The sequence below is a fragment of the Centropristis striata genome, chromosome 17 (assembly GCF_030273125.1).
Source record: "Centropristis striata isolate RG_2023a ecotype Rhode Island chromosome 17, C.striata_1.0, whole genome shotgun sequence".
NCBI lineage: Eukaryota > Metazoa > Chordata > Actinopteri > Perciformes > Serranidae > Centropristis > Centropristis striata.
In genome coordinates, this window is record NC_081533.1 from 18,225,467 (window position 1) to 18,253,312 (window position 27,846).

Genomic DNA, 27,846 nt, shown 5'->3' on the forward strand with positions numbered 1-27,846 from the left:
TTTTTGCAAATGCACAAAAAAAAGAGCTTTTAATAGCAACCTGACGACAGTTTGACTTTGCACAACACAACTTGTTTGGTATTTTTTCAGCTACTTCTTCAAGAACAACTGATCAAACAGAGCAGTCAGCAGAAAACAAGGTGAAGCTAACAAGACGTGTCGCCTCAACACATTTCAGCTGGATGGATTTCCTGTCAAACACACAAATCATAGCCACAGTGGTGCCTAAAGTGTGTAATCTATTGTGCCTGATGGATGGCTCTTACGTTTGCTTTTCCTGTCATAAACCTAAAAGCCAGCCGGGATAAAGAGGTGCAGAGTAAATGCTGTGTTATTGATACAGTTTCAGAACAACTACATCAAATATGTGCATATTTTAGCTCAGTGACACTGATCATCCAGTGTTTTTTGTATCTACAACACCAACAGAGATAGCTGCAACCTTCAGACACTCAAGGATATCTGGAAAATTAACATAACCTGAATACTTCTGTTCTCCCCTGTGGAGAGAGAAATACGCTATTTATCCTGAAATGTGATATTAACACTTGTTAGTGATGCTGCTTTGGTGCTTACATAACTGAAAGAAAACAAAGTCTAATTAACTGATACATTTCTTTTTATGTGTGCATTTGTGTTTTTTATTTATGTATTTATTGATTTTTTTGTGAGAGGCAGCACTGGACTACTTTAGTTATTGTATTTATCCTCATATAGACTCTGTCTTTCTTTTATTATTTCAATTACTTCATGTAACAATGTCAGGTGCCGTATACCCACCTTGTATGTAGTTTTTTCTTTTGTAAAAATAAATAAATAAAAAAAACAGTTGAAACAGTGATACACTGCTGAAATTATCTCACCTACTTCAGAACACATTGAAAATCATCATTGTTTTAAAGCAGCTCCTCCTGCTATGGACACAAATCATCATCACAACTATTTTTGGTCAAAATTTAGATTTTTAACATTTTTTTATTTGTTTTCTTGGACTTTAAAACTAATTTATAAAATAAAAAAACACATCAACTAATAAAACACATATATAAATATTAGTATATACATTTCAATAAATAATATAAAAATAATATATAAAAATTGATCAAAATAATAACATCAACTAGACTATCTCAGAGGCCAGGCCCTAGTTGACAATGCAATCAACCAATCAGGGACTTGTGTAGACATTAGTATAGATGAAACAGCCATAACTGATTTATTGCTGATATAGACGCAGTAACAAGCGTTAACCCTTAATAGGGCACTCATTGAAATACTTGCAAATTCCAAATTTCAACCCTAGAGAATATTGGAGGATATTACATACAGCCAGAATGTGTAAAAAAAAAAAAACATACGGACCCGGGGGAGGGGAGTAATATTTTGAGAAAAAAAGATACAAATTTATGAAAAAAAACCTCTGATTAATGGTAAAAAAGTTACAGATTTATGAGAAAAAAATCTCAAATTAATGGTAAAAAAGTTGACAAGATTAAAGTGGCAAATCTACGAGAAAAAAATGCGCAGATTAATGAGATTTAAAGTGGTGAATCTGCAAGAAAAAAAGTTGTTTTTTCCCACTTTTTTCTCGTAAATCTGCGACTTTTTTTCACGCAGATTTGCCACTTTAATCTACCGTAGTAACGTAGCCTGATCTTTGCCGATTAGCTGGAAGAAATCCATGTGGTTCTACGACCTCACAGAGAGACATGGGGACCCCATTGATATCCACTGAAGTTACCAAATATAGTTCTTCGCCCGATAAAGGGTTAAAGAGTTCTTCGGAGGCAGAGACGTCTTCTCAGTTCTACCAAATGGGTTTGGCAGAGCTTGAGTAATTCTAAAATGCTAACATTTATCCATGGTTTTTATTCCTAGGTGGGTGAAGGCATGGTCCACCCTGCAGTCTCCGCCTTCACCCACCTAGGAATAAAACAATCACATGTTTTGGTAAACTCATTGGCTGAAGAGGTTTTTCTGTCAAGGCAAGTACTCCGAACCAGCTCCCGCATACTGAAAGTCTTTGAACTGGGGAAAGGCCAGACTAATATGTAGAGCAAACAGAAATGTGGGTTTACCAAGACAAATATCAACTGTGTTATAATGTTAGCCACAAGCTACGGAAAAATCTTAAAATATATATTCAAGATATTGGTAAACTATGTTCAACATATTACAATCAGTAACTCAGTAAGAACAGGCCAATGCTGTAAAGGATTTATAACAAAAGACAGAACAGAGGACACGATAATAGTTTCTTGTTTATAGAACTAATAAGAAAATAAATGAAGCTCAGTTCATTGCCCAGCCAAAATAAAACCCATCAGTCAGTGTTTCACTGCCAGGCTTCAACAATTACTTGTATTATCAATTAATCTGCTTATTTCTCATACACTGTTTAGTTCAGTCTATAAAATGTTTAAAAGTTGTAGAGAAAAAAAAAAGACCAAACAAACCAAAACATATAAGCAGCTAATCCTCAAATTTGTTTTGGGCATCATTGCTTGATAAATGACTTAAACATTCTCAAAACAGTTCTCAAGTTAATTGCATGCCAATTCATTTCCTAATTAAGTGACTGGTCATTTCAGCTGAACTCAATCACTACGCTCCTTCTTGACCCATTTATGGATGTACAAACTAGAACCTTACCAATAAATCAGCCAAGATGAAACAGAGAAATAATATCTTCTTTTAAACCTTTTTATTCATATGTAATTCAAGCACTGCAAATCAGCTAAAACTATTCCACATTAACCAATAAACTTAGATTCTCCCCTCTAGCACCACTACTTTTTTGCAAAACATGTCCGTTATGTTTGAAGATTAAAGAGAATATCTAGATCACAGAAAACGGATCCTTTAACTCCATTTAAAATAATCCCATCAGCAGCCGGAGAACAACAGCAGAACATTTACTACTAAAAATAATATGCAGGTGTCCAAACTTTTGAGTGGTACTTTATATCATGTCGTTGAACTATAATCTGCTGCATCAGATACAGTGACCCAGTGGTTTAATATGCATCAGCTGTGGTGATTACACCATCATGTGGATACAGTGCAGTGAATTTTAATACGCAACATTAGTGGATAAAAAGATTCCACCTGCTATCGAGTGTCTAAATGGCAGCAGGCTGCCACCATTAGCAGCTGAGAGGCCCCGGCCCCCAGGGGCCCCTCACACAATCAGTCAGGAGCCATTAGACGCCAGCAGAGTGTCGGTGGGGGCCGCCTGCAGCAACGTCTAGCAGGCCTGGTCCTGATCGATCAGACACCAGAGCAGCCTGCTGCTGATAATGGCTGCCACCACAACAGAGGGTCGCCTCAGCTGGGAGGCTGAGGGACTCTCCAGTAGACTCTCTGCTGAGCCTCCAGGGGAGCTAGAGGCAACACCTGACTGAGCTCACTGACCCAAACTCTCAGAGTCAACTGCTGCTGAGGGAAACACGCTGCTGATGACAGCCTGTCCTCAGGGTGAGAGGGACAGGGCAGAGGACACAAAGCTAAACATGCACTGCTGTGAAAGCGGCTGCACCAAAACATAATCTTGCACCTAAAAATCAACCTGGTCTCACAGGAATCCATGGAATAGCCACGGAATCACTCAAATTTCCGTGAAGCTGACACGGATTTGGCTACAATGCAAGTTAATGACAGTCATATCCCGTGGCTATTCCAACATACAAAGTGATTATGTACATTCACTGAGTGGATATTTAGAAAATAAAACATATATTTCTCGCTAGAAATGTCAAAATATTGATTTTTTCACTAAAAATGAGAGAACTGTCCGCCATGTTTTTTGTTCTGACCGCCGGGACCTTGAAAGTCACGTGACTTGGAACAAACCAATAGGAAAAAATATCCATGGAATAGCCTATAGAGAACAGACTGTCAATAGATAGATAGATAGATAGATAAATAGATAGATTACTTTATTCATCCCCGAAGGGAAATTCGGTTGTCACAGCAGTCCGGTATTCAAGTACAATAAAATACAATAGAATAAAATACTGAGGTAGCATAAATAAAAACAACAATAGAAAAAAACACAGAATAGAACAAGGACACTTAAGAAGTTAAAGAAAGAACATCAGTTGGTAGGATGGTTGGCAAGATGATGGTAATAATTAAACTGGTGATATGATGGCAACAATGCTATAGTGACTAGGCGGTATATAATAATAATAATAGTACAGTATATAATATATATAATATATAATAATAGTAGTAGTAATAATACTAATAATAAATAAGGCCGGTATAATAATAGTATATTACAGTATATAGTAATAATAGTAATGGCAGCAACAGTATATATAATAATAATAATAATAGTAATAATATTAACATAGGAAAGTGTCGTGTGTATATTTAGTGCATAGATTTAGTGCAATAACTTGCATTGTAGCGAAATCCGTGTCAGTTTCACGGAAATTTGAGTGATTCCTGTGAGACCAGGTTCTAAAAATGTGTTTGAGTATAATATTTCCTCCCCATTACCTTCTACAACATCAAACAGCCCTTTGTGACAGGGAACTTAAGCTGTTTTCTCTGCTCTCTTCAAAGCTGCCAGACTCCACGAACAAAGAGGAAACATTTTAACCTTGCACCATACTAATACAATAATACTAATACACTGACAATGCATTCCTCATACAACCACACTTCAAAAAAACAGAATTATCCCTGTAAAGGTGAAAACATGTTGGACCGAACCAAAAGGACGTGAGACATTTCCAAGATTCCGTATAAAACCCCAAAACTTCTTTGTCATGAGTCGTGTTTCCATCAATTCATTTCTATGTGCATTTTGAAGATTTGCTTTAAAAAAGCTTGATGGAAACACCCAAATCTTATTGTACATAAAAGTTTTTATGCTCGCTTTTTTGTCTTTTTCGAAAAATAGTTAATGCGCTAAATGGGAGAACTAGAAGAAGAAACTCTTTCTCTGAATAAGTTCTGATGTAGAGAACAAAGAACTCACATGACTGATCAGCTGCTTCCGCTTTGCTGGTCGAGGTGAGATAACTTGAAAGTACAATTAGAAATTGCCCAATTTAATTTATTTAATTGTCAGATTAGCAACCTCTTTTTTTGTTTTTTTCTCTCTTTCTCAATCTCTTCTTCTACCGTTTCCTGGCGGATTACATTACTCCGCCATCTTCTGGCCAAAGTTCATTTATGCAGCTTTGTTTATTCACTCTAAACCAGTTGATGGAAACGTCTCAAATTAACATTTTCTTTAATGCGATTTCAAAATTTTGCTTAAAAAGTTGCTTCGACTTTAATGGAAATATGGCTATTGATACAGAGTGAACAAAATGGCCACAAACTTGAACAAACAGCACTCTAAAACAGTTTTTTTTTAAACTAAACATTATAACCTGAATTAGAAACACATCAAAACTGATTGTGTACACAAAATGGGACCAATTAAATCTAGATCACACACTATCAATGTCAAAGTGACATACAGTAGTTCCTGCAGAACTGTTGTTATTTCACAGTGAACAGTGGTCCAAGTGTAGCAGCAGCACAGGAGAAAGTCTCATCAAAAGTCTCAATGCCATTGGATGAAGAATGACCTCCCCATGATCACTCAGTGGTTACAGAAAGTAAAACATGTCTACATGATGGAATATATGACTGCCCAATTACAGCTAAAAGACCTGTTTTTATGAGAAGGTGGGCCCCAGTTACAGACTATATTGCTTAAGACTCGTATACACTATTATTATGTAATTATTTTTATTTTTTTGGAATACAGAACCAGATGAAATATGTGTAATACCCTCTACAGTGCCATTTGTGTGACAGATGAGACCCAATCTCAAGATGTTTTGATTTGTTTTCCTTTGTGATGTTAATTGTCTGTAAATGTGCATAAAGGAAATAACGTTAAAAAAATAATAACCTCAATGCCAAAATATGTCAATAAAAAATGATCTGGGCGGCTGCTAACTGCACCGTTTCATTTCAAATGTTAACACTGCAGCATCACAAAGCGATCTGTTACTCGTCCTCACATGAACCGAGGCCCCTGCATGTCCCCGTCCATTAAGTGCTCTCTGAGGCAGGTGATGGAGGGATGACATGGGAGCCCAGCCGTGTGTGTGCAGGTACGTGAACATGACTGATGGCCTCGGTGCCTCAGTGTGACAGCTGCTGGGACTCCTACAGCAGCACAGCATTAGACTGAGGGCTGGTTGGTCGGCGTGGGAGGTCTAAGTGGCTCAACGTCCCCTGACAATGTCCTCTCACCTCAGCATCAGGCCAGGTATCCAGTCATGCTCTCTGTTTGCTCTGACAATCTGTTGCTTTTCTCTTGACACGATCCGTTCTTATGTAACTCCAGTTTGTGGCGATTATATAAAACGCATAAATAAAAGTTAACGCCGCACTGAGCCCTCCACTACACAATGGAGAGGAGAGGCCACTGAACCAAGTCCTTTATTAGAAATTACATAAATGGCGTCACAAATTATGTGTGTGACTCATACCTCAAATCACAAACATTTACACAATTTAAACTGACGGCCAGTTTGTCTCTCTGATGTACTATCATTAGAGATGGATGGATGGATGGATGGATGGATGGATGGATGGATGGATGGATGGATGGATAGATTACTTTATTCATCCCCGAAGGAAAATTCGGTTGTCACAGCAGTCTGGTATTCAAGTACAATAAAATACAATAGAATAAAATACTATATAATATTAGATCATTAGATCAGAGTCACAGACCGAAGATTTACTATTTCTATTGACATTTAACTTTTCATGTAATCACATACAGGCCAGTGTTTCACTGCAGATGCCATGTAAATATGAAAAAAGAAAATCAATCCATTACAACAAGAAAGATTACAAGCCCAGAAACTATGGGAATGTACATTTTCAATGAGTCAATTACTTCCTGATCATTTTTTAATCATTCCTTGAAAGTATCCAGAAAAGAGCCATACAGTGCTGCAATTAGTAATTCATTTCATTATTAATTAATCTGCGGAATATTTTCTGCATTAACTGATCATGTCATCAGGTCTATAAGATGTCAGAAAATACTGAAAAAAATGTCCATCTCAGTGTTTTTTGTCCAAGGTGACGTGTTTAAATATTTTGTGTTATCAGTGCTGAACACGAAAATATTCTATAGATATTTAATATGATCTAAAACACAGAAAAGTGGGAAATCTCTATATTTAGGAGGCTCAGCATTTTCTCAGGAAAAATGAGTTTAACAATGCATTGTCGATAGATCGATAGAATAGGCTATTGATCGTTGCAGCACCAATACATTTTCTATGATCATTATTTCATCACTGGAAACTGTAGGTTTAAGTGGAATTAATAAAACAGAAATGTCTCAATTTTAACCTTAATTAGTGCCAAATACACATTGTTTTAGAAATTAATTATTATGGACTATAAAATTAAGTGATACTAAGAATAAGGGTTTTAATTTTTTGAAACATTGCCAGGTATTTTTTTTGATAATTTTGATATTTCCAGATAAGATTTTTCTGCCCAATGGGATCAAAAAAAATTCAGCTGAAGATTATTTTGTCAAACTTCCATTTTCAAGATCAATTATCAACTTTCACACTCATTCTTTAACCTTGTTGTGACTTCAGCAGCTGAGAGTGATATGTCTCCTTGCTTATTCATATGTACTGTAAAACATTTTAAATGTATTTTACAGGAAGTATTTCAATGACGTCTTGCATCATAGAAGTCAAGCTAAGCAGCTGAGTCACTTTTAGCGAGCTACAGTCCAATCTGGTAACGCCGTTTTTTCATCCAGACTCTCAAATTAAACAGCCGTGTGGTTTTAAAGACTGCCAGGATTTTTGTTAAGTATTACTTAATATAAATTAATTATGTGGCACCATAAACAATTTTTAATCCTGACAAAGATTATTTAGTCCAAATTCTGTTTTTAAGATCAGTAATCAACTTAAACATTAATTCTTTAACCTCGTTCTTGAATCATAATAAATGAGCTAAGCAGAGCAAAGAAAGCTCAGAAAAATATTACATTGCTTTACACGGTTCAATATGTGTGTTCTTTGTGAAAGTGCTCCGACAAAAACAACAGTTTGAATCTGCTTTCATTTATTACCGTTAAATCTCCACTTATACTTTGATCAGTTTGAGCTTGTGAAGGTGAAGGTAGCTCGGTCTGTTTACACTGCACACTGCACGCCATGTGATGAAAACAACTTCCTGTCAATGTCAGAGTCCATTAGCCTGAATAAAGTCATGTCAACAACATGTGTTTCTAACGTCATGTTGCATACATGTCTGCTATTTTTAGAAACTAAATTAGCCTCATATTGTTGATTTATTCATTCAAACTAAGCGACAGGTGATGACAGCCTTGTTCTTTCAGGTGCAGGACTCATGAATTTAATTCACTTTTTGTAAATGGGTCCTGGGTAATGCATGGCTGAAAACGTTCAGGCCATTCTATTTACTCCAGAACCAACCAGCTGCATGTGTTTGAGCAGCTTGTTAGAGAAAAACAACGTGGTTATGTTCACTCACCTTCCGTCTCCTGCAGGAACCTCTGCTGACCACAGCTGCCCATCAGCTCGTACTTGCTTTTTTCTTCTGTTGCCTGCTGGACACACAAACAGTAAGCACCGAACCCACCAGGTTATTACATAAGAAGTGTGACGATGACTCTCTCCTCAACAGCTCTGTGGACACTTGAGGAGTATTTATAGAGCGAGGCCGATATTCAGATTTAGTGAGAGCTCAGGGCTACGTCTTAAATGTGAAAACACTGTGCTGCAGAGTCTCATCATTATGGATGGATAGCCATGCCTTTTAAATTGCAGCCATGTAATCTCTTACTCCAGGCAGCCAGTGTGCACACAGCTATTGTGGTGTGCAAATTGGTGGTGGAGTGCAGCCATATTGCTTTCAGTCCGAGTGAGAGAGACATTCCTTGATGGGACCATCGTCATGCTGAGAATGAACGACATGAGGGGAAATCTGTAATTGGCGTCAGCGGATTGCTTCATAATGGTTCATTTTCTAGCACATGACAATTCGAGCTTTATTTCAATATCTATGTTCCATATCAGGATGCTGCAGGGGTTTGAAATGATCTGTATTCCACATAATGTCGTTATTCTTTTGGAAAAATACATTTATTCACTTTCTTCCCAGAAGTTAGATAAGGACACTGACGCCAGTGCTATGTCAGTTCATTTAGTGCTGATTAGCTTAGCTTAGCTTAGCATAAAGACTGGGAGGAAACTACAAACATGGCTACCAAATTTAAACCTCACCTCTAATTAAGGTTTGATTTTGTTTGTTTAATGCGTACGCAAACAGCAAAAGCAACTATTTTAATGGTTTAGAGGAAGTTATGTGCATGAGAATGGTATCAATCTTCTTCTCGAACTCTTGGAAACAAATGGAAAATTATATACAGGGGGCTGCAAAAGTATGTATACAGTAAGGATTATTTTAGCGTTACCAGAATTATAATCGTGGTGCTAGGACGTGTGAATGCTGGGGGTAAACAGTTTGAACATTTGAGGGATTAATATGTCTCAATATTGACATGTTTGCATAATCAATAAAATACATTTTGTTTTTCATTACTGTATACCTATTTTTGCAGCCCCCTGTGTGTGTCTGTATATATATATATATATATATATATATATATATATATATATATATATATGAATAATTCTACTTCCAGTTTATGTTTTGACAATTTTTTATTGCATTTAAAAATTTGAAGTTTTATTCCAGTTAATTTGAAGATCTTTTTACAGAGTTGCTGTTGCATGATTTATTATGTTATTAATAAACAAGTATTTATCTATAATTTATAATCTCTGTATTTATTTGCGACATTATGTTTTAAAAAGTCAAGCCTGATGTTGCTGATGATCATCACTTCCACACATTGAGGCATACAGCTTAATAATTAAACATTGCTAACGGATCAGTTCTCTGTATCAGGACTAAACAGTGAATCCTACCTTCACCATCAAGTTGACCAACAGAAAAGGGCAACTGACAGAGGTTTGCAAACTAAACCTTCACCAATAAGACAAAAAGAAACCCTGAAATTCTCCAAGTACCTGGAAAGGGGGAACACACCCCTAACTGTGGTGCACATGTGCAATTTACACATATTTAAATTGGTTAATGTGAATGCATTTTGCACAACAGTGGCCCCTTTCTTTGCAAATGAGCCACATTGCAAAAAACAGTCTAATTCACAAAGACCGGCGCGAATAGGCACAAACAGTTGAAGTGAAATTCTTAGCGTCTTCAGAGAGTTTGTAGAAACTGCAGCATACTAACAGAACTTATAGATTCAGAATTCGAACATCCAAATACAATTTATCTCCATCATATTTAAATTCCTTCTGAGGAATGCCTCCTCCCCTCGTCTGTCACGATCTGTAACTCGCGCTCAGAAAATGTTGTTTATCTCTTTCTCTAAATAGCAACATTTACACTTCAGACGGACAAAAAGGCAAACTGCACTGACCATGTTTATTCATTAGGTTAGCATCTTTAAATATAGTGCAAGTGATGCAGAATTCATGCTGCAGCCCATTGTTTGTGAATTTGCTCATGAAAGTAATTGTGAGGTCAGATTTCATCCAACCCTATTCTACTGCCGTTTGACTTTTATTACTTTTGGCTGAATGAAAATAATGCGTCTCATCACACTCACACTGAAGTCCAAAGCTTATGCATAAGAGCCTGCACATACATGAAGTAGAGTTCTTTAATGCTGCGACTTCAGCTCATCGTCATCACTGAGACAGCTGCTTATTCTAATCCACATATGAGATAACTGCTCCAGAGGTTTAAAACTACAAACAATCTAATTTAACATATGTTTTCATGTCCAATTTCAGATTTTACTCAAGCCTCTTTTAGAAAAACAAAAGGTATTCCCGTGATATCAGCAATTGCCCCAAAATGTTGAGCTGAACTCGGCACAATGAGCCACACAGTGAAAATGTGTAAGTGTTTGATAGCATAAAGCGGATTAGAGAGTTCTGGATTGGCCTACCTCGGAGTTCCTCTCCATGATCTCATAAGCAGGATCAGCTCTGCGTCTCTCCTCTTTTTCTTTATTAAGCCTTTTGTCTGTTAGGAGAGAGAAATATAATGTTTTAAATATAAGAAATTAAACTGCAATTTCTTGGGCCAAGAGCAAGAGTGTAAAAATAATCCCACATTTTTTTTTAAATCCGCTTTGTGAGTCGGATCAGAAAGACAAGGTGCTCTCTGGGCATAAATGCATGAACTCATCCAGATCCAGTGTGTGGAAACAAATAACATCATTCATATTTTCACAATATTACCAAAGCATTCCATGTGGGGAAATAAAAGCTGTGTTGAAAACGTGATCATGTGAAAGAGACAAAGAGGTTCAACATGCAGCAGGCAGTTTAGTGTCATTTCTGTTATCACCCACACTTTCAGTGTTAAAATGTAGAAAGCCTTTATATTAGAGCCTGAATGATAACATTAGTATTGACTATATCTGACAACTCAGCTTATTACAGATACAAACCTATTACCTATCTACTAATAGTACCTACTCATCTTCTAAAACCAGAATGCAATTAAATTCAGTACAAAGACAAAATATGTGATGTTCAAACTCAGCTGTTTGTGTATTGGGTGCATGTTATTGCAGTTTGTCCACCAGAGGGTGCTGACAAGTTTATTTTCTCACAATTCTCTGATAACCAGAGTTGAAGGTTCAGTGTGTAGGATTAGTGGTAACTCGAGGTGAGGCTGTAGATTCTAACCAACGACAGGTACATCTCAAAAAATTGAATATCAGGAAAAGTTCAATATTTCAGAAAGTGAAACTCATACATTATATGAAATCATCACGCATAGAGCAAAATATTTAAAGCCTGTTTTTCTTGTAATTTTGATGATTCTGGCTTAGAGATAATGAAAACCCAAAACTCAGAGTCTCAGAAAATGAGAATACTGTGAAAGGGTTCAATATGTGAGTCACTTGTCAGTCAGTGGTGGTTTGGGTCCATGTCCTCTGCTGCTGTTGGCTGCCTTGACTGTGGCTTCGAAGAACACAGAGGACCATCTAGCAGGACATTTTAGAGCTCTTCATGCTTCCACAAGCTCTTTGGAGATGCTGATTTCATTTTCCAGCAGGACTTGGCACCTGCCCACACTGGCAAAGGTACCAAAACTGGTTCAGTGACCATGGTGTTACTGGGCTGGACTGGCAAAACTACTAGGCTGACCTGAACCCCATAGGAGTCTATGGGCTGTTGTCAAGAGGAAGGTGACAAACACCAGACGACCTGAAGGCTGCTATAAAAGCAACATGGTGCCGTAGGCTGATCTCCTCCATGCCACCAAGTATTAATGCACTAATTCATGCAAAAGGAGCCCAACCAAGTATTGAGTGTATATAAATGAAGATACTTTTTTACATTTGTGTTTAAATATCTTTTTTCTTTATTGATCTTATGTAATATTCTACTTTTCTGAGACACTGAGGTTTGTGTTTCATTATCTCTAAACCAGTATCATCAAAATTACAAGAACAACAGGATTGAAATATTTCACTCTATGTGTAATGAATCTATATAATGTATGAGTTTCACTTTCTGAAATAACTGACAAAAAATATTGAACTTTTTCACACTATTCGAATATTTTGAGATGTAGCTGTAGTATCTTTCACAGCTTGTCAGGGAGCTCCGACGGCCTTCAGCTAACATCTAAAAGGCAATAAGCCCTCTTTAGAGCCAGTGTTTGACTTCTTTCTGCGCTGCTGTAGAAACATGGCGGTGCAACACAGTGGACTTTGTGGGAAAAGCTAAGTTTGTAGATAGGAAGGACTTATTTTAAGCTATAAAGCACTGAATGGTTTAGGGCCGAAATACATTTCTGATCTTCTGCTTAGCTAAGAACCATCCAGAAGTCTCAGATCATCAGGGACTGGTCTGCTCTGTTCCCAGAGTCACGACTAAACATGGAGAGGCAGCGTTCAGTTTTTATGCACCAGAAACTCCCTGACACCTGCAGGTCTGCTGCAACTCTCAACTCTTTTAAATCAAGACTGAAGACTTTTTTGTTTGTCACTGCCTTTACTGCACTCCTTTCATATTTGATTTTTCTAAAAATGGTGCTATACAAAAACATGATTCTTCGTTTCTGGAGATTTTACATTAATAAAAGCAAACTCTGCCATTAGAGCCCCCTAAATCATACACATGGCTCCTTTAATACATTTTTGCTTACCTACTGCTTTTGGTAGCACTTTACAATGAGGCACCCCACGATGTAACTGATGTCTTTTTAGTGGCTAATCATTTATTTACGCATGATTTATAACATTAATTAGGTGTTTTAGGTTCCATTGGCTTGTGTTCTTTTGTACTTAGTGTAAAGGTTGTTGGCTAATGTAGTCGATAAATAAATACTTAATAAGTTGTTAATTAAAGCCTTTTGTCAAACCATAGCAGTCATAAGGCAAAGAGGTTTTTTAAAACTTTTTAACCTACAGGTTGGCTTTAAACTAATTTAGAAGGAAACAGTGAACAATTTATGAATGAAGAGAACTTATAAACCCTTTATAAGAGGGAAAGATAGTGTGACTGATTTTTTCCTACTTTTCACAGCCCTAAACTCACAACAAAAGGAAACAGAGAGAGATGTACAGAGAGAAAAACAAGCAAGTGGATTAAAGAAAAAAGGAGCCAGGAGGAAAAATGTTTTTGAAGATAACCAGAACAAGAGGACGGAGAGATCCATTCCAAAGGACTGAGGAGGAAAAGGACACCGAAGGAGTGGCAGGAGGAAGAAGGAGCAGCTTGGCAGAGAGTGGAGGAGGCCTCTTACCTTCACTGGTCCCTGTCCAAGCATTCATCTCTCCATAGTGGCCGCCCTGGCTCTGTGCTGCCTCACCGGGAGCCTGATGGAGCAGCTCCTCTTCATGTTCTGGGCTGTTCTTCAGGGGCAGCGTGGTTGTTAAGGACTGTAAGGTGGAGGCGTTCCTGTAGCGGTGTCCTGCAGCAGCTAGGACCCGAGGAGGAGGGTGGCAGTGCTCTGCCTGACACTTTAAACACTTCTCATAAATGACTGCTTTGTTGTCTTGCTGTGACTGTAGTGATGGTGCACAGGTGCCAGATTGGAGCTCAGTCCCAAAGCTTGGGCTCATTGACTCATACAGGTTCAGTCTGTTCGTCTTTGCCTCGGGCTGCCTGTCTGCACTTGGAAAGCCTAACAGATCAGCTAAGAGGCTGGCTAATTTCTCTCTTCCTTTTCTTGGCAGTGGAGAATCCTCGCTCCTCCTCACTGTTGGCTCCTCCGAGCTGTGGATGCTGGCAGAGCCAGGAGACGCACAAGGCTTCTCCACATTCCTCTTCACTGAGATACTGTACTCTGAGGCAGAGCAGGGTCTGCATGCTGATTTGTCAACACTTTGATCTGCTGGATTGAAAATATGATGTTGTGGAGGCAACAAAGAAGAACCTTCCACACACTTTGATTTCTGTCCTGGATTAAATGGTGAAGCCGAGGCTGCAAAAGCAAATGATAAAACATGCAACAACTGTGTTCATGCATACAGGAGTCAGTGCATGCAGCGTGCTGATGACACTTACCTGGGATGGCAGGGATCGCTGGGCCACTTGCAGGGTTGTACGGAGTCCCCTGAGAGATTAAATGGAAAAAAGCAAAGTGTATTAATTATATGAATAAGCAACAGTGTGCAAACATTTTACCCTGGTGTTTAATTATGGTGACAAATTGTCAACAACGTCCCAGAAGTGAACAGACTCATATATTTACATATTGTTGGATCACTGCCAGTGTTTGTTTTGTTTATTCTCATTCCTGAATAAAACTTGTTTTTAAAACAAAATATAAATTATTTCATTTTTCCTCGTTTATTTGCTGCTTAATTTGTCTTAACTGGGCATTACTTTATATGTTGTCATTGGGATGTACCTGTCCTAAAAGACAAAAAAAACAGACAGTCTTAAAGATATGAGGGATTTTCAATGAAGGCTGGCTATGATAATATTTTCAATCCTATGAAAAGACAAACACCAACAGTGCACTAATCCGTCTCTAAATACTTTCTGACTTCCACAAACTGTCTCTGCTTTTCAGCCAGAAGCAGACTGGAGATGTAAATAAGGGAAAAAAGGTCACAATGCATTATACTTTATTTCTTCTTTTGTTAAGACTAAAAAATTTGATTTAATTCCAGCTAAAAACAAATGACTATATCAGCCACCATATTGGTTACCGATTAATTTTCTCCCTCTTAAATTAGTTTCAGCATCGTTCTCAAAACTCCCATATTGCTTCTGCTCTAAAACTAACAAAAAAGATCAATAAATTGTCTTTTTATTGGATTTGTTAACAAAAATATATAATATCACCAGCCTTACCATTTAAAACCTCGCCACAGTGGACTGTTAAGTGTCTACAACTGCAATAAATGCACTGTTTGTTTGTTTTGTTGGTTGTAAATGCTTTGACTGTCCACAGCTGTCAGGTGCCATTTTTAAGTCTGTTGACAAGTGTGACTGCAGTTACAGTGAAATAAATTATGATAAAATGATGTTAATGCATTCATGAACATCCTCTAAAATGTAAAATGGCACATATTGACTAAGATTTGAGGTTTTCCTTTAACTGTGAGCCAGTGAACAGTACAGGGTGGATTGTGATGGATCCTGTCTGATCCATCAGCCTCATGTTTAATTTAGTTCAATGAGAAAAGACTGCAGGGAAGCAAAGAGAAGGAGAACCTTTTGTTTAGGTATTCAAATGCAATTTGCTTTCTGAACTAAATGCACTGCCAGCAGGTGGAGCTACATGTTAGGAGTGCTGAATAAGCAGGAGGGGAAAAAAAGCTTTTGATGACTTTACACCTGGATGTTTAAATGATAGGGCTCTCCAAATAAATGTAATTATAGCTCAAGCATAGCTGTAAAGAGTGCAAGATGTACTGCAGGTTTCTACTGAGAATCGTCACAGATATGAAGAGAAAATTAGTATAAAGCTGGTATGAATTATGTCATTTTGAAATCAGGGTAAAAACTGTTTTCTGCTAAAAATCAGACATGTCTTTCTTCACTTACAGCTAAAAATAAACACTAGAGAAAACAAGGTATTGCAGAATTATTCATTTTATATTTATTGTGATAAAATAGAAACACCATCTGTTAAGGTGCTTATAAATCCAATGTATCATTAATATTTGTATTATTATTTTAATAGAAGTCTGAAATCATTTTTAAACAAAAATGTGAATATTAGCTTATTTTCTTAGACATTTGGAATGTTCGCTGTCAAAACAAGCAATTTGAATATGTTTAATTGTTAAATTGGGCTTGTAAGTAATTTCTGACAAACAATTTAGAAAATGAGAGGTTGTTTTGTCCCAACAACCAGAGAATGCCAATAAATTAGCACAGGTGTGTGTGTGTGTGTGCGTGTGTGTGTGTGTGTGTGTGTGTGTGTGTGCGCAGCTTCAATTCAGTCTTCAGAGGCAGACCATTAAATGATCCAAATAAAATGAATCAGCCAGAAGAACAACTAGTGGTGGTCTGCCAGCCGATTTATTCACAATGGCCCAACACTATTTTCTGTAATTCTGCCGACAAAGAGTCATACAAGCAGGTAAACCGAATCATTAACATAACCTTACTGGGTCAGGTAATAATCCCCAGACTGATGAGACTGAGGGTTGCGAAAATCCAGGGATTTTCAAAGTTGGAAACTTTCCATGGGAATTAACAGGAATTGATGGGAATAAACTGTGTATTTACAAAATTGAAGTTTGGCCCTTAACAGGAACTTAAATATAGTTGGGGAAATTATGTTTAGTCTAATCTTAACTAAAACAACCAGATTTCATGAAAGTACACTTGAATATCTGCTATTCCTCAATCACATTAACACAGCACACTGCTTCCTGCAGGCCACGCCCCCTACACAGCACACTGCGAATCTCCATCGCATGTTCAACTCATTTTCATTTTGAATGGGATTTTTTGGGTAATTTTACTTCATTTTTGAATGGGTGGGGTCGGAGGGATGAGTAATATTTAACTCAACATTCATATTTTTGTTGTTAATAATAAAACTTACTAAAGTTCTACTTATAAATAAATCTGTAGAAATATTTTTAATCGTATTATTTTGCATGGATGTCTGCTTATGTCAAAACAATTGTATTTATTCATGTTTGGAAATGATACAGTTCATTTAAAGTTACCCCCAATTTCCAGTTAATTCCCATAAATTATCATTAATTCTCATAATTCCCATGGAAAGTTTTCGATTTGGAATATTTCCAAAATTCTCCAGCTTAACGTCCAATGGAAAATTTCTGGAAATTTACTGTAAAATTTCCACCCCTTTGCAATCCTAATTGATAACAATAATAATTATCAGCTGCCCTTGAACAAAGAAGTCTGAAGAATAAATCCCCACTGTGATCACCCAGCCAAGAAGAAAAGCACTCTCACCTACTGAGGAGATGACTAAACTTCATATTCAGAAGTCATTACTAGAAGTTTATTTATGTTTTGGTTATAAAAGCTAAACTTTAATTAGGATGAAATTCGGTTTGGAGTTTGTACATCTGGTAAAGAAAAATGGGCATAACTCTCTTAAATGTTCAGCACCGTTAAGTTCAGCAGTCAACAGAAGGTAGAGGTGCAAAAAGAAAGAAAACTGCAAGTCACTACCAAGGTCTCAACCTGCTGGATACAATGAAGCGTTTCAGCAGCCACTGAGGTTGACTCTAACTGGTCAGACAGATGGACTAGGGACTGTTAGCTGTTGTGACAGCGATGCAGAGCGGCTTCACCGTCAGCCTCCACCACACTCACAAAGGTCATATTGACAGCCAGCTAGAGAACAGATGATACAGTGATGATAAGGCCTGCTTACACAAGCTGTTACTGTATGACATGGAATTATACAACACACCATTTCAACGTGGAGAATGCCTTTTTTTTGTAAAGATTTGAGGCAAACAGAAGGCCGAAGAGAATAGTACTACACTTGTATCTGAGCCAGCAGAAGTATGTATAAAACAAACAGAAAGATCTCCGTGCTGACCTTAAATCCACCGCACACGGAGCAGATCGTCACGATGGTTTTGCCGACGGATGTGACCGAGCTGCAGAGGTCACAGGAGTCTGGGTGGTCACTAGAGGGCGCCGCTTTGGTTTTCTTACTCCCCTCGGAGGAGCTTTGGAAGTGTTCACTGACTGTTTCTGAGTGAGCCTCAGAGGTCACGCTGCTGCTTTTATCTCCTTCTGCTGAGTCCGTCGTGAGGCCTGAAGAGGCAGGAGGGTCCTTAGTTGGCGTGGAGGGTTCACTCCCCTCCTGTAACAGGCTCCTGGGGCTGTCATACAGGTACCGCAGTGATGTCGGTACTTGGTATTCATGTCCAGCCACGGAGGAGCAAGAACAAGGGCTCAGGTCTTGAGCCAGGTGGGGAGGCAGGCTGAAGACAGAGCCAAAGTCCTCCCCGGGGGTGATGTCCAGGCTGCCTGTGTAGGAGGAGAAACTCCCAGAGTAGGAGGAGTGGCTGCCGGTGGCGATGCCGCTGTCCGACGAGCTCTGGCGGCCGATCTCCTGCAGCTGGCGGGGGGGCTTGGCGGCGGGCCGGCCTCCACCTCCCTGGGTGACGGAGAGCTTCTCCACGCTCTGCAGAGCCGCTTTAGCTCCGACGTGGCTGGCGGTTTCAGACGGGTTGGAGGCCGGCTCGGTCCAGATGGCCATCCGGCTGCTGATGCTGCAGTCTGATTGGCTGGTGTCTGACGCGTCGGAGGAACCGGATATGCTGCGGTCGTCTCCCCCGGCCGACGGGCAGTACGAGGATGAGACTGACGAGAAAAGAGACATTGAAAAAACTTTAGCAGCTTTAAAAAAATACTGAAATTAAAGAAATCAATAAAGGATATTAAAGCATCATTATGCCTATTTTCCTCCCTGGTAATCACCACATAACGGGCCAATAAATCACCTGTGTGAGTCAAATATGTTAACTTCATTGTGTGTGCAGCATTATTAAAAGCCAGTGTCTCAGTTAGAGACTCGCTGCAGGAACAGAATGACTCTAGGGTAACTTCAAAAACAGACACATTCAGAGCAGTAAGATTTATAAAATGCACATGAACTTTTAGCTGCAGTTTCACCTGTTTTCTACTCTGAGTTGGAGCAGAGAGTGAGTGTACCTGTGCTGCTCCGGTGAGAGAGCATGCTCAGCCGTTTCTCCAGCTCCTGAGCCTCATGGTTCAACTTCTCCTCCGAACTCGTCTGACTGACGCTGGGGTCTGTTAGAGAGAGCAGACACACACAAAGGCTCAGTTTATATCAATATACAGATACAAACAGCCAGAGTTATTGTGCTACACTGTTGTTATACCTTTACGAATAGCAGTCAAATTCAAACAACAACATAATGACATATAAAAGTAAAGTACAAGTAAAAGTACAAATTGAGTGCTGGAGAATTCAGTTATGACAGCAACAACAAAATAGATAACATTTGGTAAAGTAAATGTGTGAGAAGCTTTTGTTTTATATTCCATAAAAGAACACACTTAAGTGCAAAATAAATAAATAAATAAATAAAAGGGGCAAAGATTAAGAATTGAGTAATGTTAGTCTTTCATTTTACATGTTTTTAAATATTGTTTGTTGCTTCTTCTGACTGGAGAATTGTAATAGAGGTTAATATCCATGAGAAATAAAGCAAAGTTTGGTTATATTGGTCCATTTCATGTTTATGGAAGTTAAAAATATAAACAGTTGGATTAAAAAGGTACGTTTGTCCAGTGAGTTACAAACCCGATTCCAAAAGTTAAGGTAAATAAAAAAAGAAGGCATCAAATTCAGAGTGTATTTACAAAAACAAAAGTTTGAGTTTTAACATGATATATATTAGCTTTGTACAGTTATTAATAGAATATATGTGACAAAGGCTTAGACAATGATCACCTTCTATTTTAATTATGTTTTCATGTCAATTCTTTAAGAATCAAGGTTGCATTTTCAAAAGTACTTTTAAATATCACTTCCATAAAACATGACCATTTGATCCACTTAACCCTTGTGTTTTATCTTTCCCTATCCACAAACTGTCCTTCGCTAAACCCTTAAATAAAGCAGCTTGATTGAATTTTAAAACCCAAATCTATTTTGCATGTAGAAACAAGCTGCCATTTATCACAAACTGTGTGATTATGGAGGTTTTCCCTCTTTACAGTGCAGAAAAACTGGATTTAATCAGTGGAATCCACTTGTTTTTATTACAACACACCTGTTTTACTAAAGTAGGGGTTTATTTTTAGTGCAAAGGTGTAAACAGAATTTAGCATGGTACATGGTTTTTATGGTATGAAATTTATTTTAGAGCCGATTTATAGATTTGTACCCCATTGGTGTACAACTTTTATGGAAATATGAACAAAGGCAACGTGTCACTTTTTCTCATGTTGGGGTCATTCTCGGAAAAGTCAACAAATTTCAAGTTGAAAAAGGATCATTAAGGGGGTTTCCCATGCTGTTAAACGTAGTGGCGGGTCATTTCTGACTCCTAATGCTACCTATACACCAGAAGACTTTCAAAAGATTTGGAAAAGACTCCCGGAAAACTATCAGGTCACAGCTGCTCACATCTAAAGACAAGTGTTTAGAGTTTTTAGTCCCAGACTGAGGTTTTAGACAGACTGTGAATCTTGCAGGGAAACTATTTACAAGACTACAACTAGATTCTTTTAGCAGTTTTTCCCACCATGCAAATTTTTCTCCATCATGCTCTTAGTAAAAACTTACAAAATGGAGGTGAAGCAGCTTTTGGCTCCAGCTGCTCTAGTGTGTGTTTCAGTGGTTTGTGTTGAAAACAACAACAAAACGAAGAGGAGAAGACGCCACAAAATGCTATTTGACTATTTTAGAGTAAAAACAGATATAAGGAAGAATAAAGGAAAGGAACATTTAGAAAGTAATTCATGATATACATTTATGTCCTATTTAATAATATTTCTTTAATTGAATAATTATATTTATCAGCTCTTTCAACTTTCATTTAGTCAATCATACATTAATCATCAATTATTTATTACTTGTTTATGTATACATTTATTGATACATTTTAACTGGGTCTCCTTACTGTTCTCTTTACTAAGAAACAGTGCCCCAAAAAGAATCTAAATATATGACATCACTTTATTTTTATTTAGGACTGAGCTTATAGCACTAGCATTATTGTGATGTTTCTTTTTCCTGTGGAAGTGGTTTTACTGGCCGGTCTGGAACCAGTCTGAACCAGTCTGAACCAGTCTGAACCAGGGACCTTTCCCCGCTCATCTATTGGTTGGTGATAGTGTTACCTCTCTACGACTTGAGATAATATCAAACATGTTTGATATGATCCAAACCCAAGACTAGGAAAAGACTGATATGAAACAGGGCAGATTACTACCTTAACCCATTTAAGGCTGGAAAGCATTACCACATTTCTACCATTAAAACCTTTTGGGCGCTGTTGTGTTATTCTATGATTAAAGCTGGGAAAGAGGATACGTCGTTTTGTAGTGTTTGTATTTGTAGTTCTATCTGCTACAGAGGCTGAAAAATCGATTATTTAGTAAGAAGAGTTGACACTTCTGTTGAATTTACAGAAAAACTTCAGGTTTTAGGGGTTTATTTTAAAATCGCCCAGAGGTTTTACAGACGTTTTAGGCCTAAATGGGTTAAACTTAAAGATGGAGATGACGGGAGCGCGCCTGACTCCAGTAAAACTCCTAGATTTATTATGGATATTATAGTCATCTAACTAGTGACGATACGGTATGATCTGCCAGTGTCCTGCTACCGTCACTGAGACGTGGGATCAGAGCTGAAGTTTGTGCACTGCGGGGACACAGCTGTGAAAACACACACAACAAGTGCAGAGAAACAAGAAGGGACACTTTAAACCACGGGGGTCCCACTAATGAAAGCTGTGGCATCAGAAAATAAAATACCAGCCACAAGGTGTCTGTGAAAAGAATGACTAACAAGCTGTTTGACAGGAGCGTTGTGTCCTGTTATAGAGTGAAGCTCAGAAAGGGTCACACAGGGGAACACCTTGCAGTATTTGTGGTTTATTAATAGTGCGTCCACGTGGCTCTGTTGGTACGTCTGCTGCTGATGACTGTCGCTGCTCTTCAACGGTCTTATTTTCCTCCGACCACCAAGGTCAGCGCCAACACGGGATCCATTTTTTGTTTCCGAGCCTGCTGCAGTAATGTGCTAAACTGACCTGATCTCATGCTGCATGTGAATGATGGATTGACAGAACACAACAGTATCCTCACACTGAAACATAATCGGCTGGGACAAACTGGAAGATGACTTCATATATATATATATATGCTTGATTATGGCAAAAATGGTAATGGTAAATGGACCTGCACTTATATAGCGCTTTTCTAGTCGCTTTGCGACCACTCAAAGCTCTTTACACTACAGACTGACTCATTCACCCTTTCACCCACACATTCATACTGGTGGCAGAGGCTACCCTAAACAGTGCCACCTGCCACCATTGGGAATTCATTCACACACCGATGAACACAGCATCAGGAGCAATTTGGGGTTCAGTATCTTGCTCAAGGATACTTGGACATGTAGGCTGCGACGGTCAGGGATCGAACCACCAACCCTCCGGTTGGGGGGCAACCAACTCTACCAACTGAGCCACAGCCGCTGATTATTTCGTTCAATATTGAGATCAAATTAAAACCATTACTCATTCATTTTTTTTTGCATCACATGCACAAACTGAACTTTAAAAATAAATAAATAATCTCCATACAGTGTATTTTCTTGAACTTTAAATATAATTCAACTGAAAAACAGCTAAAACATTTAAAAAAAAATAGATAAATTAACTTCATAATTATACAAATATTTAATTAAATATAAATAAATTAATAATAAATAATAATAACATTAACTATATTACGACTAACACTTGTCTACTTCTACCACTTATTGGAAAAAACGACACAACAATTTAATATATAATCATTAAAAAATAAATTGGAGCAAACATGAATAATAAATAAATAATAACACTTGAATAATAAATAAACTATATGCAACACATTCCAGTCAGTAATTCTAAGCACACAGCTGTAAAGGAACAGGTGCGCTGGATTTATAACACAAGAGAAACAAGACTTTTATTGTGAAATGGAATGCTGCACAATAATTGTTTTTCTGTTTTCATAATCGTTGGAAGCAAAAATGTGATTAATTGCCCAGCACTGTCATATAGTTACATGTTGATTATATGAATCTCACTTCTTTTTTTTTTAAATCTTTGAAATCAAAGAGCTGAATTCTCCTGGTGTTCACCAAGATACACATTAAACTGAAACCCTAAGAAACTCTTAAAGGAACGTATTTGAGCACCTCAGCAGTCTGATGCAGACAGAGAACAAGAAGAGTTTACACTAACAACATTTAGTCAAACAAATAAAAGTATATGATGATAATGAACTTCTTCTCATCCCTTTTAAACCTCGATGACTAAAGTTTGCCAAGAAGCACATCACCAAAACATCAGCAGGAACAGATTCTCTGCTGAAAAACATTATGTGCAACAATACATCTCAACGATCCAAAGAGAAGCAGGTGGCCCTGAGAAAACCTTCCTCACTGTAATGGATTCACACAAAGACTTCAGATGTTTGTCCAAACGCTGAAAAATAAATACCTCACATTCGTAATGATCACACTTCATCAAATCCAGCCACAACGTTCTCATTAAAAATAACTGTTTTCTCATTATATCTTGCTGATTTTTACATTGTCAAAACACATTGTTAAAAACGTGAGAATGTTTTTTAATGATTCTTCTGTCCTGGTGGTGTCTAGAACAGACGGCTCTGTGTGTGGAAAGTACAAAGTGTACCAGCATCGTCAACTAATAGACATTTCTCACATTGCTTGTCATCTAAATGTGAAAAAGGGATCATTCTGCTTCTGCAAACATCTAAAGAGTAAAGTTTACAGCAGCATGGCCACTACCTGCTGCTGTTTGATTATCAGCTGATCAACATGCTGTCTGAAACAACCTGTCTGCCTGTCACTGCTGCTCTGTAACAAGCAGAACAGCAGCATGAAGGATGGAGCTCAGCCACAGATCAGGAGAAAACAGGTTAATATCACCTGACAGACTGGCAGGTGTCGCAGCAACTCACACGCTGGATTTTTTGGGGTTTGCTCACCCAGCTAAGCTCCACTAACCCCTCAAACAAATTAAGTGGCAAAGAACTACATTAATCTCATGTCTGTGTCAAAACTAAAACTGACAATAACAGGAGTTTCTTATCATAAAGTCTTAGCTATCACACATAAGCAGTGCTGTTAAAAAAAAATCTTTGTCCAGATGAAAATGCAGAAAACTAAATGTTGGCTGATCAGAAGCCTGAAAAGTTTGTTTGTTATGCAAGTTTTTATTACTGTCTTCAGAGATTGGTAGTCAATACTCTTATCTTTGAAGACAGTTATTTATGCCATTAAATGAGTCCAATCTATTAAAAAAAAAAAAAAACAGCACGAGCCCAGCCCGAGTACGTGTCCGTGAATGCTCACAACCCACACTGTAACCTCTAGTGCATTTATACTCAGCTTCAGAACTTCATAAGAATCTTTTGTGAACTGGACCTAATGATGGGGCGGATAGGGGTCAATGGCCACAATCCATTCTTTGTGAATTCGCCCCTCAGTTTCCTAAAATCTTCACTCTGGAATTTTATAAACGCTCAGTTTTCAATGATCTAAAATGCAGTTTGAAAAAGGCAAAACACACAGAAAAAGCTATGTTTTAAAAAAAACAAAAAAAAAACAACAATATGGGTAGACTTGGTCTTTGTTTATAAAGTAAAAAGATTCACTTTTACAGGAATATTTTGACATTTAATTAAATAAGATATGCATCTATCTGCAGGCATCATTGAAGTTGCATAATTTTATTTTTAAACGTATTGTGCCCCTTTTTCATTTTCCACTTTCTCTTAAAGCAGCCAGTCATCTCTACTGTCATTAAGTGGGCCGCTTGATTGCTTGTTATTCTACTTTCTTAGATTAACCCATTGAAGGCGGGAAAGCATTACCGCATTTCTACCATTGAAACCGGGAGCGCTGTTGCGTCACTCTACCATTAAGGCCGGGACAGCGGATGTGTCATTTTGTAGTATTTGTATTTTTTTCCACTTATTTTCGGTCTCTTGACCAATGAAATGCATCAGAATCATGATCAGAATACATGCGGGTTTGTCGCAATGCAACATGGGACTTTTCCAGAACTTTGAAATCATGGAGGAAGACGACTTGATGAAAACAGCGGCGATGATTTAATTGCTGATCCGGACTCTGAACCCTCGGAACCAATCGACCAGATTTATGGATGAGGAATATGTTTTTAGACGACATATTTTCACTGAAGAACAGACAGATTTGTGGCCATCTGGAGATAAAAATACTATTATTAATACTAATATATTATTATTAATAATAATAATAATAATTGATTGTGATGATGATATAAGAAATCATGACTGTTTATGTCTTATATTACTTTATGCGTCGTTGAGTACCCTGAAAAGTGCAATATATAAAATGTATTATTATTATTTATTATTATTATTATTATTAATTCATTCATTCATTCATTACCATTAACCGCTTATCCGCAATCGGGTCGCGGGGGCTGGAGCCTATCCCAGCTGTCATTGGGCGAGAGGCTGGGTACACCCTGGACAGGACGCCAGACTATCGCAGGGCTGACACATAGAGACAGACAATCACACTCTCATTCACACCTATGGGCAATTTAGAGTCACCAATTAAACCTAAGTGCATGTTTTTTGGACTGTGGGAGGAAGCCGGAGTACCCGGTGAGAACCCACGCTGACACGGGGAGAACATGCAAACTCCACACAGAAGAGCCGCAGGCGGGAGGCGAACCGGCGACCCTCTAGCTGTGAGGCGAGAGCGCTAACCACTACACCACCGTGTAGCCCATTATTATTATTATGATAATTATTTTTATTTTTTATTACAGTAGGCTAATGAGAACTATGTCTATTTCTTCCAATGTTTGCATCTTGCTAATGGGCATGTATTAGTATTATGCATAGGATTTTTATTCAGTCAAATGTAACATTTTTGTTGATTTTTTAAAAAACTTTATTGAAGGTTTGGACAAATAAACTCAACTTCTCATGAAAACCACGGGTATAAGCTCTACAGAGGCTGAAAAATCTTCTGTTGAATTTCCAGAAAAACTTCAGGTTTTAGGGGGTTCTTTCAAAATCGCCCAGAGGTTTTACAGGCGTTTCTTCCAGGCGTTTTAGGCCTTAATGGGTTAAGCAATGCACGTTTAAAATAGTCCCCATGGGAATAAAGTTTGTATCCTGGAGACTAAACAGAGTAGGACAGCAACAGGCAGAGAGGTGGAACAGAACAGCATGCAAGGTGACAAACAGGAACATAACAGCAATGAATGAAAACAGGCAGAGAGTAGGACAGAGACAAGGACTGAGAGGTGAACCACGAGTGAGAAGGAGAATGAAAGGCTGCAGAGAGGAACCAGAGTATAAATGAGAGAGGAGAGAGTGAGAGAGTATGAAGTGAAGGGGGGAGGCAGCAGGAATCCTGAGGATGAGGTTACAGACATGCTGGGAGTGATTAGGAGGCTTTGGCTGCTCTGCTTGTGTGAACTGTGACTTTGACCCCTCCAACATCCTCCCTGCTATTTATTCTACTACGCACCACAATAATAGATAGAGTATGAGCTCAACCTGTGATTGGGCGGCGAGATGTGTGAAAACCAGAATATCCACAGGACCCCACAGCTGCCCGCTCCACATTTCCTGCTAAGTTGCACACTGGGTGAGACATTTCTTTTTAAACTGCTAGTGTGGAAAATGGAAGGTGTTAAAGTGGACAGCAGGAGAGCAGATAATGTTTAGCAGCTTTAGTAATATTAGATCTAGTATGCAAACGTGTTGAGAAAATAACAGAAATAGGAGAAGTGGCATAGATAAGGTAGAAGGATGAGAGGTGTTTTTCTTCTATGATTCTTTGCATCAGAGAGTTTCTACTTGTTTGGACAGTATTATGGTTGATAGAGAGACAGGAAACATTTAAAGATACTAAAACTAAAAAAAAGACAGCTCCAACGACTTATACTTGATGAGGAACATGTTTTCTTTCTGTTATCAATTTGATTTAACTGTCTGATGAATTAGTCAGTATTTAAACTAGAGCACGATCAATATGGGGTTTTTGAGACCGATGCAGGGAAACATTCAACAATAACCGATATGGTGGCTGATAATAATATTTTAGAGCTGGAATGAAAATTAACAATGATGACAGAGAAAATAAAGAGTAAATAGGAATAAAATAAATGGCTTAATAAACATCATTATTGTTCAGTTTTAGTCAATCGCTGACTATTTAAAAAAATAATGAATAAAAAAATGAATAGCTAACACCATCTATATTAAACATCATGCAACATTTTCTGCATTATATCTTGTGTAAAGAACGTTTTCATATCAGACAGCCCACCGATACGATACACCTTTGATAATATCTGGCTACCGATATATCTGTCGGGCTCTAATATAAATCAGGAAAGTGTGATAAATGCCAAACATTATTTCGGAGAGCAACATGTCTTATTGCTGGTTTGGTCTGGTCAACATTAAAAATCCAAAAGATATAAAGTTTCTTATCACATTAAAGGAAGCAAAGCAG

The 27,846-nt window shown here is 38.0% G+C and overlaps 1 protein-coding gene across 1 annotated transcript in view; it reads right to left on the bottom strand.

Moving 5' to 3' along the window:
- Positions 1–14,220: 14,220 nt before the first annotated feature.
- The window catches only part of LOC131989204 (protein Dok-7-like), a 30,395-nt gene continuing 16,769 nt past the window's right edge, over positions 14,221–27,846 (bottom strand). Inside the window, exons 6-10 of the mRNA XM_059354402.1 lie at positions 19,257–19,355; positions 18,133–18,905; positions 14,652–14,700; positions 14,345–14,475; positions 14,221–14,253 (exon numbers count right to left, since the gene is read on the bottom strand). Coding sequence (XP_059210385.1) covers positions 14,221–14,253; positions 14,345–14,475; positions 14,652–14,700; positions 18,133–18,905; positions 19,257–19,355 — 1,085 coding nt within the window. The remainder of the gene's footprint in view (positions 14,254–14,344; positions 14,476–14,651; positions 14,701–18,132; positions 18,906–19,256; positions 19,356–27,846) is intronic.